This window comes from Triticum urartu, chromosome 5 (genome assembly GCF_003073215.2).
Source record: "Triticum urartu cultivar G1812 chromosome 5, Tu2.1, whole genome shotgun sequence".
Classification (NCBI taxonomy): Eukaryota; Viridiplantae; Streptophyta; class Magnoliopsida; order Poales; family Poaceae; genus Triticum; species Triticum urartu.
In genome coordinates this window covers 123,172,950-123,188,491 of record NC_053026.1, presented here as the reverse complement: position 1 = coordinate 123,188,491, position 15,542 = coordinate 123,172,950, and the positions used below count along the sequence as shown (strand labels likewise).

The 15,542-nt window shown below is 41.4% G+C and overlaps 2 protein-coding genes across 5 annotated transcripts; both read left to right on the top strand.

Annotated features, from left to right (window-relative positions):
* Positions 1-1,088: 1,088 nt before the first annotated feature.
* Positions 1,089-5,863, top strand: LOC125508151. 3 transcript variants are annotated; one of them, XM_048672755.1, is made up of 12 exons: positions 1,089-3,202; positions 3,349-3,430; positions 3,606-3,676; positions 3,781-3,839; positions 4,225-4,369; positions 4,435-4,475; positions 4,551-4,684; positions 4,795-4,867; positions 4,937-5,017; positions 5,152-5,235; positions 5,314-5,373; positions 5,471-5,863. In XM_048672755.1, exons 5-10 carry the CDS (start codon positions 4,264-4,266, stop codon positions 5,179-5,181), a joined length of 465 nt encoding a protein of 154 aa, XP_048528712.1. In that variant the 5' UTR covers positions 1,089-3,202; positions 3,349-3,430; positions 3,606-3,676; positions 3,781-3,839; positions 4,225-4,263; the 3' UTR covers positions 5,182-5,235; positions 5,314-5,373; positions 5,471-5,863. The 3 variants fall into 3 exon arrangements, with proteins under 3 accessions (XP_048528712.1, XP_048528711.1, XP_048528710.1); XM_048672754.1 differs by having other exon boundaries at positions 3,771-3,839; XM_048672753.1 differs by having other exon boundaries at positions 1,090-3,202; positions 3,606-3,839.
* Positions 5,864-6,873: 1,010 nt separating this feature from the next.
* On the top strand, positions 6,874-14,882 carry LOC125508152. 2 transcript variants are annotated; one of them, XM_048672756.1, is made up of 9 exons: positions 6,874-7,617; positions 7,698-7,877; positions 7,968-8,027; positions 8,118-8,256; positions 9,035-9,387; positions 10,102-10,176; positions 10,255-10,321; positions 10,393-10,602; positions 13,728-14,882. In XM_048672756.1, the coding sequence occupies exons 6-9, from the start codon at positions 10,123-10,125 to the stop codon at positions 13,835-13,837; spliced, it is 441 nt and encodes a 146-aa protein (XP_048528713.1). In that variant the 5' UTR covers positions 6,874-7,617; positions 7,698-7,877; positions 7,968-8,027; positions 8,118-8,256; positions 9,035-9,387; positions 10,102-10,122; the 3' UTR covers positions 13,838-14,882. The 2 variants fall into 2 exon arrangements, with proteins under 2 accessions (XP_048528713.1, XP_048528714.1); XM_048672757.1 differs by lacking the exons at positions 6,874-7,617; positions 7,698-7,877; positions 7,968-8,027; positions 8,118-8,256; positions 9,035-9,387 and having other exon boundaries at positions 9,406-10,176.
* Positions 14,883-15,542: the final 660 nt, after the last annotated feature.

The following is a 15,542-nucleotide window of genomic DNA, read 5'->3' as shown; positions in this document are numbered from 1 at the left end:
GCCTGAGGGCACCACCCAGACTGGGCCCACCATCATCTATCCGGAGCGGAGATCTGACCCATCCCGGACCCAAAACTGATCCGCCCAAGCACGAGCTCCAAGTCCTGGCCATCTTCACCGCATGAGCACCCCCGACTCGAACCTGGAAGAAGAGAGGCACCACCAGCACTCGCACCCTGCTGCCAACCGCGCCGCCCAAGCCATAGCGACTGACCCGCCGATCGATGTAGGCACCCTGCAACGGCCGAACCAGACCAGGGCAAGGGGAGATCCCTGCCACAACCTAGCCATCCACCCACCGGAGCCGCGAGGAGCATCCAAGGCCACCCAGATTCATTGACGACCTCGAGCAGCTCCCTTGCATCGCGCCTGCAGCACCTGGCCAGATCCCTCGATAGACCAGGGCCACCACTACGCCTCTGCATCATACCCCCTCCGCCAACAACCATGATCGCCTGTAGGCAGGGCCATAACCATCGGCCCATGCTTACCCGACTTGCGCCGCTCAACAGACCAATGCTTGCCCGCCGAGCACGCAACACCGCACCTCCGGAATCCGCACAGCCGTCGCAGCCCTGCCATCTGCCCACGCTGCCGGCACGCTCGTCTGACTTGCTGCCGCCGCACCCTCGACACGGTGCCGCCCCGCGCTGCGCACACTATCGGGAGGGGAGAAATGCCCCCCCCCCCCCCCCCCCCCCCCCCGCCGCCTACACTTACTGGGCTTTGCCCGCTGACGTCGAAGGGGGCGGAAGGCAAGAAGGTGGAGGGAAGCGACAAAAGCTGGGGTTCACACCCTGCGCACACTATCGGGCGAGATGAGTTTTATTCTTTTTCTTTTTTTTGGCAGTAGTAACGTTTTTCTAACCCGAACACATTTTTTTTCAGTAGTAAAAACACACACATTTGTTTTCGCCCTCAAAAAAAGAAGAGAAAAGACACGCCATCATCTGGACCGTTGCAACTTCCGTCCCGAATACCCTAGTTGGAAATTTCCCTGTCCGTCCCCAATTCGAGACGGAAATCTCCCGTTCCGCTCCCGATTCGAGATGGACGAGCCGCCGCCGACCTCCTCCTGCCCACCCCCGCCCCCGCTCCCGCTCCCGCTCCGGATCCAGCCCCAAACCCCCAGCCCACCAACTCCACTTTCCTTCTATATCCGCCGCCACGCCACGCCACGCACGCCACCTCGACGAAGCCGTGTCCGGCAAGGACAAGCCTCCGGCTGCCGCAACCGCCTCTGCCCTGGCTATAAAGGCACGCCCTTTGGCCGTCCGCTCCTCCTCTCTTCGCCCAGGCCATGCCTCTCGCCTCGATTCGTCCTCGACTCCTGCCTCTCCTCCTCCCGCGTCTGGTTTCATCTTGCTCCTCATCGCTCGACTCGTCCGTTTAGACTGGAAAGAATTGCTCGTCCTCGATTCGTCTGTTTTGAAGCGCGTCTAATTTGATTGACTTTGCTCGTCCTCGGTTCATCTGTTTAGATAGAAATCGCGTCTGGTTTCATTTTGCTCGTCCTCGCTGTCGCCCGTTTAGCATCGCTTCCGAGTTGATTTTACTCGTCCTCGCCGTCGCCAGTTTAGAGTCGCGTGTGCTCGTCCTCGCCGCCGCCCGTTTAGAATCGCTTCCGAATTGATTTTGCTCGTCCTCGCCGTCGTCAGTTTAGAGTTGCGTGTGATTTGATTCTGCTCGTCCACCCCGTCGTCCGTTTAGATCAGAATCGCGTCTGTTTTGATTTTCTTGTCCTCGCTGTCGGCAATTTAGATAGAATCCGCGTCTTGATTTGATTCTGCTCGATCTCATCCTAGTCCATTTGGAATCGCGACTGATTATATTCTGCTCGATCCCCTGTGTTGCTGCTGGGTTCTTTGCACTGATGCTCTCGCGTGTTCTTCGTGCCGTCTCATCGGGGGTATCCGTGGAGGAAGCGAGCGGTCGGTCGGTCGGTCGGTTTGGGTCGTTTGGTTTGCGAACTAACAAGTCTGTTTGTGAAACTTCTGCGTGCGCTTCTGTTTTCTGAGAGACGCTCACGTTCCTGTGTTTCGTGTTCGGGTCGGGCCCTTGTTCGCGTCTGCTTTTGAAATTGGAACTGCTGTTTATCGTGCTCGTTCAGATCGGTTCCTCTGTTCCGTTACCTGCGCTGTTCGTCAGTTACTTTCATATCTCAAACGCATGCACCCTTTGATACTGCTTGATGGATGTTCAGATCTCAAATGCTGCGTTGTTCAGATCGGTTATTTTGATTGAAATTGGGTTGTTGGCCCTCTGTCGATTCTTATTCTACTTGATGGATGTTCAGGGTGTTACTATGTTGTTTTCAATTGCTTACTTGTCATGCTTTGCTCATGTTCCCATATATGGTGATGTGTATTCAGGGGTGCAAACCATTTAGGTAGAAAGTTTTACAAGAGTGCAAACCATGTGGCCTTCCTTTCTTCCTCATGTTGCTATTTCCATTTAACTGCTCATCATACGAGTACTAGATGAGGTGCTGCTAGTTAGTCCCCCTTAGACATTGTTCTAGATAAAAGAGCATAACTCCAGAATTTTGTCATTACACACCTGGGCATATAATTCTGCTGTGAGCATAACTCCAGAATTTATTTATCTGTGAAAGCTTGTTCATCACATGTTTTTTGTCAATGCTGCTAACTTTATAGCTTTCTGAAATTACTTCGGTCTTGCATGTATGCTTTCTGTTTGTGCCCCTATCTAAGTCTGTTTCTTGTGTGCAAGTGCTCCATTATGTGTGTGTCACTGTGTGTGGCTTGATGGTGAATATGTGTGGCTTGACTCTGTGTGTGTGTGTGTGGCTTGATGGTGAATATGTGTGGCTTGACTCTGTGTGTGTGTGTGTGGCTTGACTGTGTGTGGCTTGATGGTGAATTTGTGTGTGGCTTGACTGTGTGTGTGACTCTGTGAATATTGCATTTGCTTGATGGTGTGGCTTGTATCCTTTGTTGAATGATTGGTTTGTATAACTTGTGTTTTATATTGTTGTGGCACGATTGATTGCTGTTTGTTGAATGCGAACTCGTATCTTGACGAATAATCATGTATGCTAACTTGTATTGGTAGTTCCTGATCACCTATTACTTGTTTAGTGTAGACTGACTATTCTTTTTTCTGAACTTTTTTGTGATTATGTCTTCACATTGCACTGCTCGATCCATATCGACATCCCACGCTGTCTGAGGATAAAGATGTAAGGAACTCCTCCCAAGAATCTCTCCTGCTCTTTGTATTAACTTGACGACTAGGCTTTACATATTAAAAAAATATTTTTTTCGTGAAACTGGAGCTCCTTGCTGTAACCCATTATATGACTTTATGAGCATGCACCACTTTCAGGTTATGAGAAAAATAGGGTGCCCCAACCAAGATTGACTTCCTCTCTCTTTCTTATACAAGGCATGCAGAAGATGTGTGGCAAGTAAGTAACTCATTATGTCAGATATTTAGAGTGTACTACTTCACAGTGCCATCTTTCCCAACAGATTGAATTTTTTTTATATTGATATTGGGTTGACTAGTATCACATGTTTGTTTGCATTTCATACTTTGGAAAAATGTTCCTAATGTTGATAGAATATTTTTTCCTGCAATAGGCATGGGAGTTCCTCTCAAAGTTAGGTGATCTTAGCCAAACTCTGATTTTGCCAAAATTGAGAATGTGGAGGTAATTTCAAGATATTCCTTCAACATTCCTGAGCAACTTGAATTTGTTTACCACCTATTGACTCCTTATTCCTTGCTTGAACCATTTTGATGAGATCCTGGAAGAAGCAGATGGTATAATTCTGTCAAGAGGAAACTTTGGAATTGATCTTCCACCTGAAAAGGTTGGTTATCTCAACCTTCGCAATGCATCATCTCTTAACGTGTCGTCCTAGTAGTGAAAAAATTAGAGAGAATCACCCCAATGCATTGTTTCTTAAGGGTTGTATCTAAATGATGTTGCATTGTGGAGAAAATTAAAGAATAGGAGAACAGGGAGTGCAAGAAAACGAGCTAAGAGCCGTATCTATATAAACATACAGCTCCACTCTCGTTCTTTCTTAATTATTACGGTGCCACATCAGCATTTTGACTATGCCATCTTTCTAAGAGAAGCATTGTGAGTGCCCTTGGCAGTTGAAGGCATTTTGCTTGATTAACATGTATTTTTCCCATTTCCATGAAGCTTAGTGATGATTCATATTGAGCACTACTTTGTTCGTTCTTTAGGTGTTCTTATTTCAGAAGTCTGCTCTGCACAAGTGCAACATGGCTGGAAAGCCTGCTGTTGTTACTCATGTTGTGGACAGTATGACGGACAACCTAAGGCCTGCTTGCGCGGAGGCAACTGATGTGGCAAACGCGGTGCTGGACGGTTAGTTTTTGCCTCTTGCAGATATCTTATACTTTGGTGATCCTGTAAGTTTTTGCCTCTTGCAGAATCCAATGAAAGTTCTGATTCCGAAAGCTCTGACTCCGAGGTATTCATTTCCCTACCAATTTCGAAGTGGAAGCTTCATCATTTAATAGCATTTTAATTATCTTTTTGCCTGAAGTGGAAGCTACCATGTTTCACTTCGTTTTCAGAAGCCAGCTACCGAAGTGAAGAATTCTGCGGGTTGCTACTGCACAAAAGAAAAACCTGGAATTGGACGGCTCTGACAGCGATTCTGATGATTCATCAGATGAGGTAAGAATCATATTTCTAGCAATGCATGTCTATGTGAGATCATTACAAAAGCATAAAACATATCTCTTGCACTTACCATTCCCCTGATCTTGTCGTTTAATTCTGTGGAGTTTGCAGGATATGGCCACTAAAGCCAAGAAAGTGGTAGAATCCAGTGAAAGTTCTGATTCTGACTCTGAGGAGGTATCAGTCTAATAGTTATATGAAAACTAAGGCTTCATTGTGATACTAACCTTTTCAATATATTTCCAGGATACCACTGCTAAACCAGTTAAGAAAAATAAAGAATCTAGTGATAGCTCAGATTCTGACTCAGATTCAGATTCTGAAGAAGTAAGTTCTCTGTTGTACTTGTTTACTCTTGGTAACTTCTCTTGTGTGATATTCGTATTTCTTAAACATTGTTTTGTTTCTAGCAAATCTTTTGTCTATGCCATATTTCTAATGCGGTTCCTTTCTATGTCCAGGATACCACTGCTAAAACAGTTTCTGTATAGAAAGAAGAATCTAGTGGTAGCTCAGATAATGACTCGGATTCCGATTCTGATGAAGTAAGAGTTCTGTTACTTGCTTACTCCTGGTCACTTTTTTGTTGTGCAATGTTTAAAATTCCTTCCAATGTTTTGCAGCCAGCAAAATCTACTATTCCTGCTAAGAGGCTTCTGACAACAGAGAAAAAGAGTGAACATGTACGCATTATTTTTAAAATTTTATTTTCTTGAAAGCATTGTCTTCTGTGATATTTGTTGTACATTAATTGATCTTGTTGTAATTCAATATTTGCAGTCCAAGGATGATTCTGATGATAGTTCCGATGAGAGTGATGAAGAGCTTGCACTAAAGAAGCCTAAGGAATTTTTGGTGTTTGCTTTTTCATCTAAAGATTTTGGTCTCTAAGGTTGCCAAGAAAGAAATCAGTGGTGATGATGACAATTCTGAAGAGAGCTCAAGAAGTGATGATGAAAATGATCAATCGGTGTCAATGTGAAAGTCCAAGCAGAACGAAGTATGGTTTGAGCATATTTATGCTGTTGTAATTTTTCCACTTATGTTTGATGGTAATCAGCCTCTAACCAGCTTCCTAATTTCGGGAACGAAGATCTGAATCACCCTCACCCCTCTAGAGAAATCAGTTTACTTATTCAAGTTCTGGAAATTCCTTATAGCTTTCTGAGTTTACTTCGGTCTTGCATGTGTTAGCTTTTTATTTGTGCCCCTTTCTTTGTCTGTTTCTTGTGTGCAAGCGTTCCATTCTGTGTGTGTGTGACTGTGTGTGGCTTGACTCTGTGTGTCTGGCTTGACTCTGTGTGTGTGTGTGGCTTGACTGTATCTGTGTGACTGTGTGGCTTGATTGTTTGTGTGCTTGACTATCTCTATGTGTGTTTGTGTGACTCTGTGTGAATGTTGCATTTGCTTGATGGTGTGGTTTGTATGCTTTGTTGAATGATTGGTTGTGTGTAACTAGTGTTTTATATTGTTAGGGCCTAACACTGCCTTTGCCGGTCCCAAGCCCGGATGTGAAAATGTGGAGGGAGCTGCAGTTACCTCCTTTGTATTGTTTGCATTATGAGTATCGATAGAAATTACAGAGTCTAGGTTACTGTCCTAATCGAATAGTGAATCACATAATTTGTTTGCATGTGATTCCTTTCTGAAGTTGTATGAGGTCAGTGTTTTTCTTATACGATACCACAGGGAAGCGAGTAACTAAGAATCTAGGCCTATAAGGGTTTGATTTTTCTCCCTTTCTGATTTTTTTACGGTGCCTTGTCAGCATGACGTGTATGGTGCTTTGGTTTTACTTTTGTGCGTGATCTTTTTAGGTGGAGAGGTCTGACGTACGACACGTTTTGGATTTGTTTTGGAGTCCACCGCTTTGACCGTCTTCTGACGCTTTGACTGTTTCCATCGTAGGTGACATGTACTTTCTGATTTTGACTGTTTCTCCTTGTTTGCCATGTATCATGTTTGCATATCAGTTTGTTTGGACCGATTTTTCTGGGCTCTTCTTGTGGTACGGGTGTGTTCCTTTCTTTTTTCTTCTGCTGCCTATAAAGTCCTTAATGGCGTTAGATCTTCTGGTCGATCTGTTCCAAGTCCTCTGAATATATTCCTGATGCTACTTCTGGCGGTGGATCTTCTGGTCGATCTGTTCTAAGCGCCGCTCAATACGTTCCTGGTATGTCTTTTGACCGCTCTGATTCAGTTTTAACCAATAATAAATAATCCAATAGCACGTTACACAATTGATACCATTCCACTTGTATACAGAAGTACATCTTTGTTACTGTAGTTATGATTGTTAACTTGTAACCACCAGCAAAATATTACGCAAGAAATATAGATTCGACGTTTAAACTTGAACAGCCAATCTTTGTCCTACTTTTGATACCTTAAGCTCACAACATCTCTGGAATCGCCAAAATTTCCTCATGTGGACATTTTTTTTGTCTATATGTTGAGCAACCACATTGTCTGTTGTGCCCCATGATAAGCTACTTTGTTGGACCCTACTAGAGAAATAAGTGCCCATTGTACTTGTATGCATGAGTGCATTTTCCTGGCATGGGTTCTTGATGTGCACCCTTCTCCAAATTGCCTTGGTTATATGCAATGCTGGTAATCCATAATATGACTCTTTCTATTTCAGGACCTAGGGAGCTCACTGGTGCTGTTGATTTAAGAAGTCAGTACAAATTGCAGCCGCACCATGATTTCTTTTGCAAGAGGCCTTTGCCACTTGCAATCTCAGATACACATTACCTTCACAATGTTGTGGGGGACACTGACATTCGGAAAGGAGAAGGAATGAAGCTAGATCAACTCGTTCAGAATACTTAAGGGATAAGCCTGCTTATATTCAGCCCTTTGATATGGAAACACTGGGGCAAGCATTTCAGCTTCGAGAAACTGCTCCAGTAGATTTACCCTTTGTAAGATCATTTTTGCCATCCCACTTGCTTTATGTTGTTATTGCATTTTCCTATCACTTAACAATTAAACCAATCGACAGGCATACCTACTATTTCGGGCAAACCAAAAAGTGAGTCCAAGGACAAAGCCAAAAAACATAAAAAGCACAAAGACAAAGATAAAGACAGGGAGCATAAGAAGCACAAACATCGACATAAGGATCGGTCTAAGGACAGACAAGGACAAGGATAAGAAAAAGGATAAGAAGCATCATGAGAAGGTTGCTGTATTTTCTTTATGTTTAAACCTAAAGTATCTCCAAGTCTTACTCATCACTTAGCCATACTTTATATGTCCGCAAATTGTTCAGAAGAGGAAGCATGAGGGGACAGAGGACTCGGCAGACGTGCATAAGCACAAAAAAAGCAAGGTGATATACAATCATTATTTGCTTCCTGGTACAACAAATTTCCTTGCAGCAAATTTTTGTTGGTCTGTTAACATGACTTATCTATGACAGCATAAGAGTTCCAAAATCGATGAGATGGGTAATGCACTTAGTTAGCTACAGTTTTCTTCTTATACTGTCAACCAGTGTCATATTCTGTTAGAAGGAGGCTCAAAAGGTTTCCGTCACCAGACCCGCTGCAGATCAATTGGTACGTGCTTCTTGAACTTCTATTTGCTGTTGGGTAGATGCATAAATGCTTTTCTTAATTCTGTCTTTCAGTGAAACATGAATTGAAATGTTTCAGATTTAAGCTGCATAGTGAGCTTGTGTTTTTAGGTCAACCTAAGAGTTTATTTTATTGTTTGGAGCCTAAATGATGAATATTTTAACATTTGGCGAATTATTTATTAGCCATTCAAGTGAATAAGATCTGCCTTTTGCCTGACTTTGCCAATATTAGTCTGGTTTGATTTTGTCTGCATCTGTACAATATGTGATGTTAGGCATGGTTGCCCGGACATTACTTTATGTCCACCATCAGTTTTGGACCTGGGCCAGTTTCATTTTGTCAGTCTCACTTGACTTGAGAAGTACAGTTAGATATTTCCTTTGATTGGCATCTCTAGTGGTATTAATATATCAGTCATGATGGGCCTGCTGACTTTCTTTACTATATACTATATGGCATGATCTGGTTAGGTCTGACTTACATCATATAAATTCATAATGTAGTCACTAGTCGTTTACTGTTTTCAGTTTACGTTGCACTTTGACCATAAGATATGGCGATTAATTGGAGCACAATGACTTAAAAAAAACACTCGCAGTTTACTCAATGATGTTCCTTTTGAAATCATCGTATGCCATTTGCAACTCTTTAATGATCAGCACCCTGTATAACCTTCGCAATTATTGCTTGATTTATTTTTTCTGTTGTGTGTGCTTTTGCGCTGTGTTCATATTATTGTATGGTTTTCTGTGGTTAGTTTTGGATCCTACTGAAGCGCGCCAGCGTCGGCATGAGATTGGACATGGGAAGCGTCTTATTTATTAACCACGGTCCATTGGCTGGAGTCAAGGAAATTCTCAAGCATAAAACGTCATCTTCTTACTCGGCGTGCTTTTAAAGGAGAAGTTGGTATTGAATTTATGGATCTGTATAGCTACCTGATCCCGGTATATGAAATTGAGCCTCTTGAGAAATTACTGATGTGATGCTGCAGACAAAATTGTCCAATACTTGCGGTGTGAAGGGTACAAACGTTACCTCTTCCCAAATTGTATAAGGCCTGCTGATTCAGAACCACCTCCACATTACTTGTTTACAAGTGGTGCCAAGGTATAAATAATTTGCAGGACATATGGGACACTAGCAATGGGCTTCTTCTTAAGGTCTAATTATTAGTGTAGTGCATATTACACTATTAATCTGCCCTATTGTGATTCACTTGCATGCAAAAATCTGCTCCTAGTGATTTATTTCAGTACGAATAGTACCATGTCCAAGTTAATGGGTTTAAAGCTAAGTACTAGTATTGTGGCGGACTTTAAATGCATAATAATTTTTGGACAACTTTTGTAAATCAAAGCGAACTAATTTAATCATGATAGAAAGGTTGGGCTGTTAGACTGAGTGGAGGTTAGTGCCTGGTGGCTTTGAGAAACTAAATAATTTACCTACTTCCGTCTATTTTTTTAATGTTTATATAGTAATTTCTGAAGAACAGTGATTTCATAATGGTGAGAGAAATGGCATGGCTATGTGTCAATTATTTCCAGATTTGTCAGTGAAGCAACCTGGATATCATTTACTTGAGACTTGAGTGCTTGTCATACTGTATTATTGTACTGGCAAATCTCCTAGTTCCTGTAATCATTTTTCTCGAGCAGTGTCTTTTTTCATCTTTACACATGTTCACTTCTTTCGGATCTGATGGAAACATAGGATGCTAGTTACTGAAAAGTTAATCCTTTTTGTTCCTGTGCATATTCAACTTGGATATTAACATGGCCCTCATTTCAAATCGATGTACTGGACTTGAATCATTTGCAGGATGAAGTCGAAGCAGCATGGATGGCAGCAATCAACAAGGAAATTAAACGTGTGTTGACAGAAGTTCTTCTGAAGGTTTGTCATTGCATGGACTTATTTTGCTAGGTTTAGCAAGTTCAGTAAGACTGCCATTTCTTACTTTTGTCATTCCAGGTTACGGATGATCTTTTTAATGAGATCGCAACCAAAGTTATGAATGAAGATGATTCATCAGCTGAACGTGAGTGAATTATACTAAAACTTAATGTAAATATGTAAATTACATTGCTGATTATCGCCTCTGTGTTGTAGCAAATGAGACCACTGGTGTCTCTAGCTCAAAGGAGCTTGGTCTGGGAGAATCAAAAGTGAAGACCACAGCTAAAGTTGTAGTCCTTGCTAAGCCAAACAATGTTAGCTCTACTCGTTCTGATGGTACTGGGCTAAGTTCTCCTAAAGGTGTTCTTCTTGGTCTTGCTAGTTATGATTCAGATGACGAGGATGATGAGGGCGATGGTGATGGTAAGGGTTTAATTCTAAATTTATCATCTGAAATTAAAAGTTGGTGCAGCTCATCCTAAAGAAAGTAAGTCCTTGAAAAACACAAAGCGGACATTGTTTCCCAGCCTTAACTTTCTGAGTTTACTTCGGTCTTACATGTTTTAGCTTTCTGTTTTTGCTCCTATAACTATGTCTGTTTCTTTCCATTTCTTGTGTGCACGCACTCCATTGTGTTTGTGACTGTTTGTGTGATGTGCCCCTATCTATGTCTATTTCTTGTGTGCAAGTGCTACATTGTGTGTGTGTGATGTGCCCCTATCTATGTCTGTTTCTTGTGTGCAATGCTACATTGTGTGTGTGTGTGTGACTCTGTGTGTGATGTGCCCCTATCTATGTCTGTTTCTTTGTCTGTTTCTTGTGTGCAAGCGCTTGATTGTGTGTGTGCTTGTGTGACTGTGTGTGTATTGAATTTGCTTGATGGTGTGGCCTGTATGCTTTGTTGAATGATTGGTGTTGTATAAGTTGTGGTTTGTATTGTTGTGGTTTAACACTGCCTTTGCCGGTCTCAAGCCCGGATGCGAAAATGTGGAGGGAGCTGCAATTACCTCCTTTGTATTATTTTCCTTAGAAGTGTGGATAGAAATTACTGTCCTAATTGAATAGTGAATCTTCACATAATGTCGTAGCATGTGATTCAAGCTCTGAAATGCTATGGAAAATCTAGCAAGTATAATTGTCGTTAGAATGTGTCCCATCTCCTAAATTAGTTGCGCTGGTTTCTTAAATCTTGCTAGCACCAATGTTCTATTCTTATTCACTTTTTTCTAAAAATCAGTCCTCTGTTTTTTTATTTGGCTTTAGGTTGAATTTTTGTGGCTATCTGATCCTGCACGTCACAGGTGTCCCTCATTTGTCCATCACTCACGAGTGCATGTTGGGTTTACTTGTTGAGCTTTTTATTCGGGTTGTGATCGACCTCTCCTTGTTTGGATGTGGGGGTCTTCTTTGCAGTTATGTGTCATTTCTAGAGGGGTTGACCTACCGAGAGAGTCTGTCACATCCTGATTTTCATGTCACAACACTTAAGCTAATAAATCATGATAAAATGTCTTTGCTTGATTTGATTTTTGTGTGTTGGTTGCAAGTGCTCTAAAAATCAAGTAAATCCTCCAACTCTTATACTCCTTCTCCTTGATCCAAAACCTTGCCCAATGATCATGCCATGTGTGCAGGACATAAAAATAATTTCTTGCAAAAATATTTTGGCCAAAAAGTATTTTCTAAATTAGGTTTTCCAAAAACCCCTGAATTGAGACTTGAACTACAAGTACTTAATTAAGAGTGTGAAAAATCTTTAAAAAATTATATTTGACTCCTATTAGATATAGGACACCCAGAAATCACAAAAATTTAATTCTAAAAGTTATTTTCTATTTTATTTAAAGGCTTTTTCTTAAGGCCAGAAATGGTCTTTAATAGGTTAAAATTATTTTTAATGTTTCAAAATATTTGAGAAAAATCAGGGGAACTCAGTGGACATATATTTTGCATATATACAAGAGTTTCAACACATGGTCATGTTCAAAATATTGGGCAAAACCCTCCAAAACCATTTCTGTCCATTTCAAGTATTTGAAATATTTCTACAAGAAATATTTTCAAATAAATCCAGAAAAAATTCTAGCAAGTCACAGATGCATAATAGGATGACCTTGCAGAGTTTAAGCTCAATCCAAATTGTTTTGGATCACAAAGGTGCCACAAAACCCTCTCTGTCCAGATTCAAGTTCGAACAACTTTACATTGCCAACTTTTTCCAATTGGCCCCAAACCTTGTGGTCATGCTCACAACCCCAAATGATGACACTACACCAAGTGGTGCATCAAGGGGAATGTTTTTGCGTGACTAGATCTTGGAAAATCCATTTTTATTGATTTCTAGAGTTTACAAAAGTTGCATTGGCAACTTTTCCCAAATGAGCTCAAATTTGGTGGAACACCCTATTTCTATATTCCATTCCATCCTGATAAGTCTCATGTTAAATGTAATTAATTTTCTAGCTCAAACCACCATCAAACACCTTCTGGCAGAATTTAAAATTCCAAGTTTCAGCCCCTTGCACTAATCTCCTTGAGCCACAATCTTTACCACAGCATGTCCTAGAACCCCTCTACCACTGAGTTAAGTAGTCATGCATTACAATAGGAACCCCTAATTCTCTTGCAAATACAGCTCTCTTAATCATTTCTTCACATGTACCCGCAGTCGCATTCAAGTAATGCCCCTTGATTTCACCGGTTTCGGCCTGTGATTTATAAATAGCTTCGGCACAAAAGACAAAACGGTCTCTCCAGCGCATTGGGCTTTGAAACCAAATACGTTACCTACAATGGAAGTAAACATGTTAGTAACGGAACCCTCTTCAAATAGGTCTAATGGATAAGCTACATAACAGATCCATTGGTTGTCTTCCCCAGCAACAGGCTCGATGTGATAGCATCGTCCTTTGTAACGATCAAGACTGGTAAGTCCATCAGTCCAGTAGTCGCGAATATCTCCTTCCCTAATCCAAGATTGGAGAAAGAAGATCTAAGAGGGACCTATGGAGAATGTAGTCAGTAATCCATAATAGAGTCCGACCACAACGACCAAATTAATTATCCTCATCGAGAAACTTAGACTACTAAATAGAAAAGATTTGAAAATCATGGCATGGGTCTCCTTTTTTTCTTTCTTTAGAGTTTTCTATATGCACAATTTCTCGATGTTTCGATGAGAATTTCTTGACTTTCCATATATAGAAAGAGATAGACTATAAATGACATCTTTTATGTCAATAAGACCAAAGGGATGGATATTAAATGATAGGAAGTGCTAGGAAGTGAAATAGAATGAAATAGAGCCACTTTGGGCTTCCCTATGAAATGAGGCATGGAAAGTTGGCCGTTTGGGCCAACGTGTTGGTTACATGGTTGACATAGAGTTTTATTGTCCAAGTGTATGTTGTCTGTCTCTGGGGAAAAATGAATGCAGAAGGATAGTGCCTCAATTATGAATTACCGAGGCAGTGATGTGAATTTTCAGTGCGTTGGAACATGAAATCTTTGCAAGTAAACTGACATGATTTTCTTCTGCATTTTGTCAGAAGATGCTCAAAAGCAAAGGCAGGGATGGGAGTTGGTAGGTGTATGTACTTGCAGCCCTAGTAATTGCATGGATTCACATGTTCTTCTTGCGATATCTTTTGGTCCATGAAGGAGCAGCCTAAGGAGCAGAAGCACTTGAAGAGACTACTGATGACAGGAAAAAGATGCATTTGTTTTCGTTTGTAGAGGTGAGACAGGAGCTCAATATTCCCAATGCCTCAGACTCTCGCAATAGAAAAGGGCCAAGGCCTGCATCTATTGCAAGAGTGTGAGGCATTGGGAATATGGAGCCGTTGTGTCGCCAAGAACCTCTTTGTTGCAATGGTCGAGGCTACTGAAACTGCACAACTTGCTCTTGCATGCACCAGGGAAGTTGAATCTTGTCAACTAGAGTTCTTGAGCAGTGGGCGGGAACTTTTTTGTAACCTATAGTGCCTGCGTTATGGAGAATGTCTTGTTACACCCGTATGCCACCCTCCTAGACCTAGTCTCAGTATTGTGCATACTCTAACACACATTTGCAGCGTTGTGATGGAAGTATATCATCATGTTTGAGCACGGGTTTCTATAATTAATGCATTGCATGAGACCACATAGCGCATCCCGGGTGTAGTGCTATGATATTTTCTGGTCTATAAAAGAGTGGCAGCCCCCTTTGGGTTACACCGTCATTTCTATCATATATCTAGAGAGATGAACATTTTGTTAGATTTCTAGCTTTCTTAGTCTCTTTGGGGAGAGAAAGCAAGCTTACAGTGCTTTTGGATGTCAAAAATGAAACAAATTGTAATTGTTTGTTGCCCCTTATAAACTAGAGTGCTTGAGTTGGTTATGGAACTACTCGATCATTTATGTGACTACCCCCAACTTGGGAGGTTGGGGAAATTAGACATGACTCTAAATATAGTGTCATCAATCAACTACTTGTGGAGGAGGCACGATTCAAACTTTTTTCCGTTCTTCCCATAAGTTACGGTAATGGATTCAGTTGGGCATAATTTATTTAGTACTTGTATATTGCTTCACGATTTACATATGTGCCATCAGATAATCCTGATGATAGCCACCACTTACCATCGTAATAGATATTTGAATCGTGTGCAATTGTTTGGAGAGTCGACGAGCTACCGGTCATCTTGGCACTAGTAGAGGCTCGAGCTTTGGCTTTGCCAGTGGGGAGGAGTGTGGAACATATTTGCCATTCCACTGCATGTAGACGCAGACGACCACATGTGTCGGGATTGAGCCCCGCTTCCGCCACGACGAGAATGCCGGTGTTGGCAGGAGCTCCTATTCCCCGATCCGTGCGGTGGAAAGCGAGCCAACACGTACCCCTCGCTCCCCCGCTCTTTTGAGTCGGCCCATGTGCGGGGCGGGGCTTCACAGTTTTTTTCTTTTCTTTTTTCTTTCTTTTTGTTTTTTACCTTTAGTATTTACCTTTTTATTTTTTGTCTTTAGTTCTTTTGCTTCTTTAAAGAATGTTTGAGATTTCAAAACAGTTCTGAATTTTAAAAAATATTCACTAATTTTATTAGAATATCCACAATTTTTTGAAAATGTTCCTTGATTCCAAAATGTCTTCTGAATTTAAAGAATATACCCATATTTTATAATGTAGATGAATTTTATAAAATATATATTTTAAATGTTATAAATTTCAAAAAATGTTACAGTAACAAACTTGAGAGATGTTCTTGAATTCAAAAAAATGTTCCAAATTTCTAAAAATGTTTGTGCAAATTCAAGAAATGCTTACGAATTTCAAAAAATGCTGCCCATGCAAAATGTATTCTCAAAAATTGTTCACAAATTTG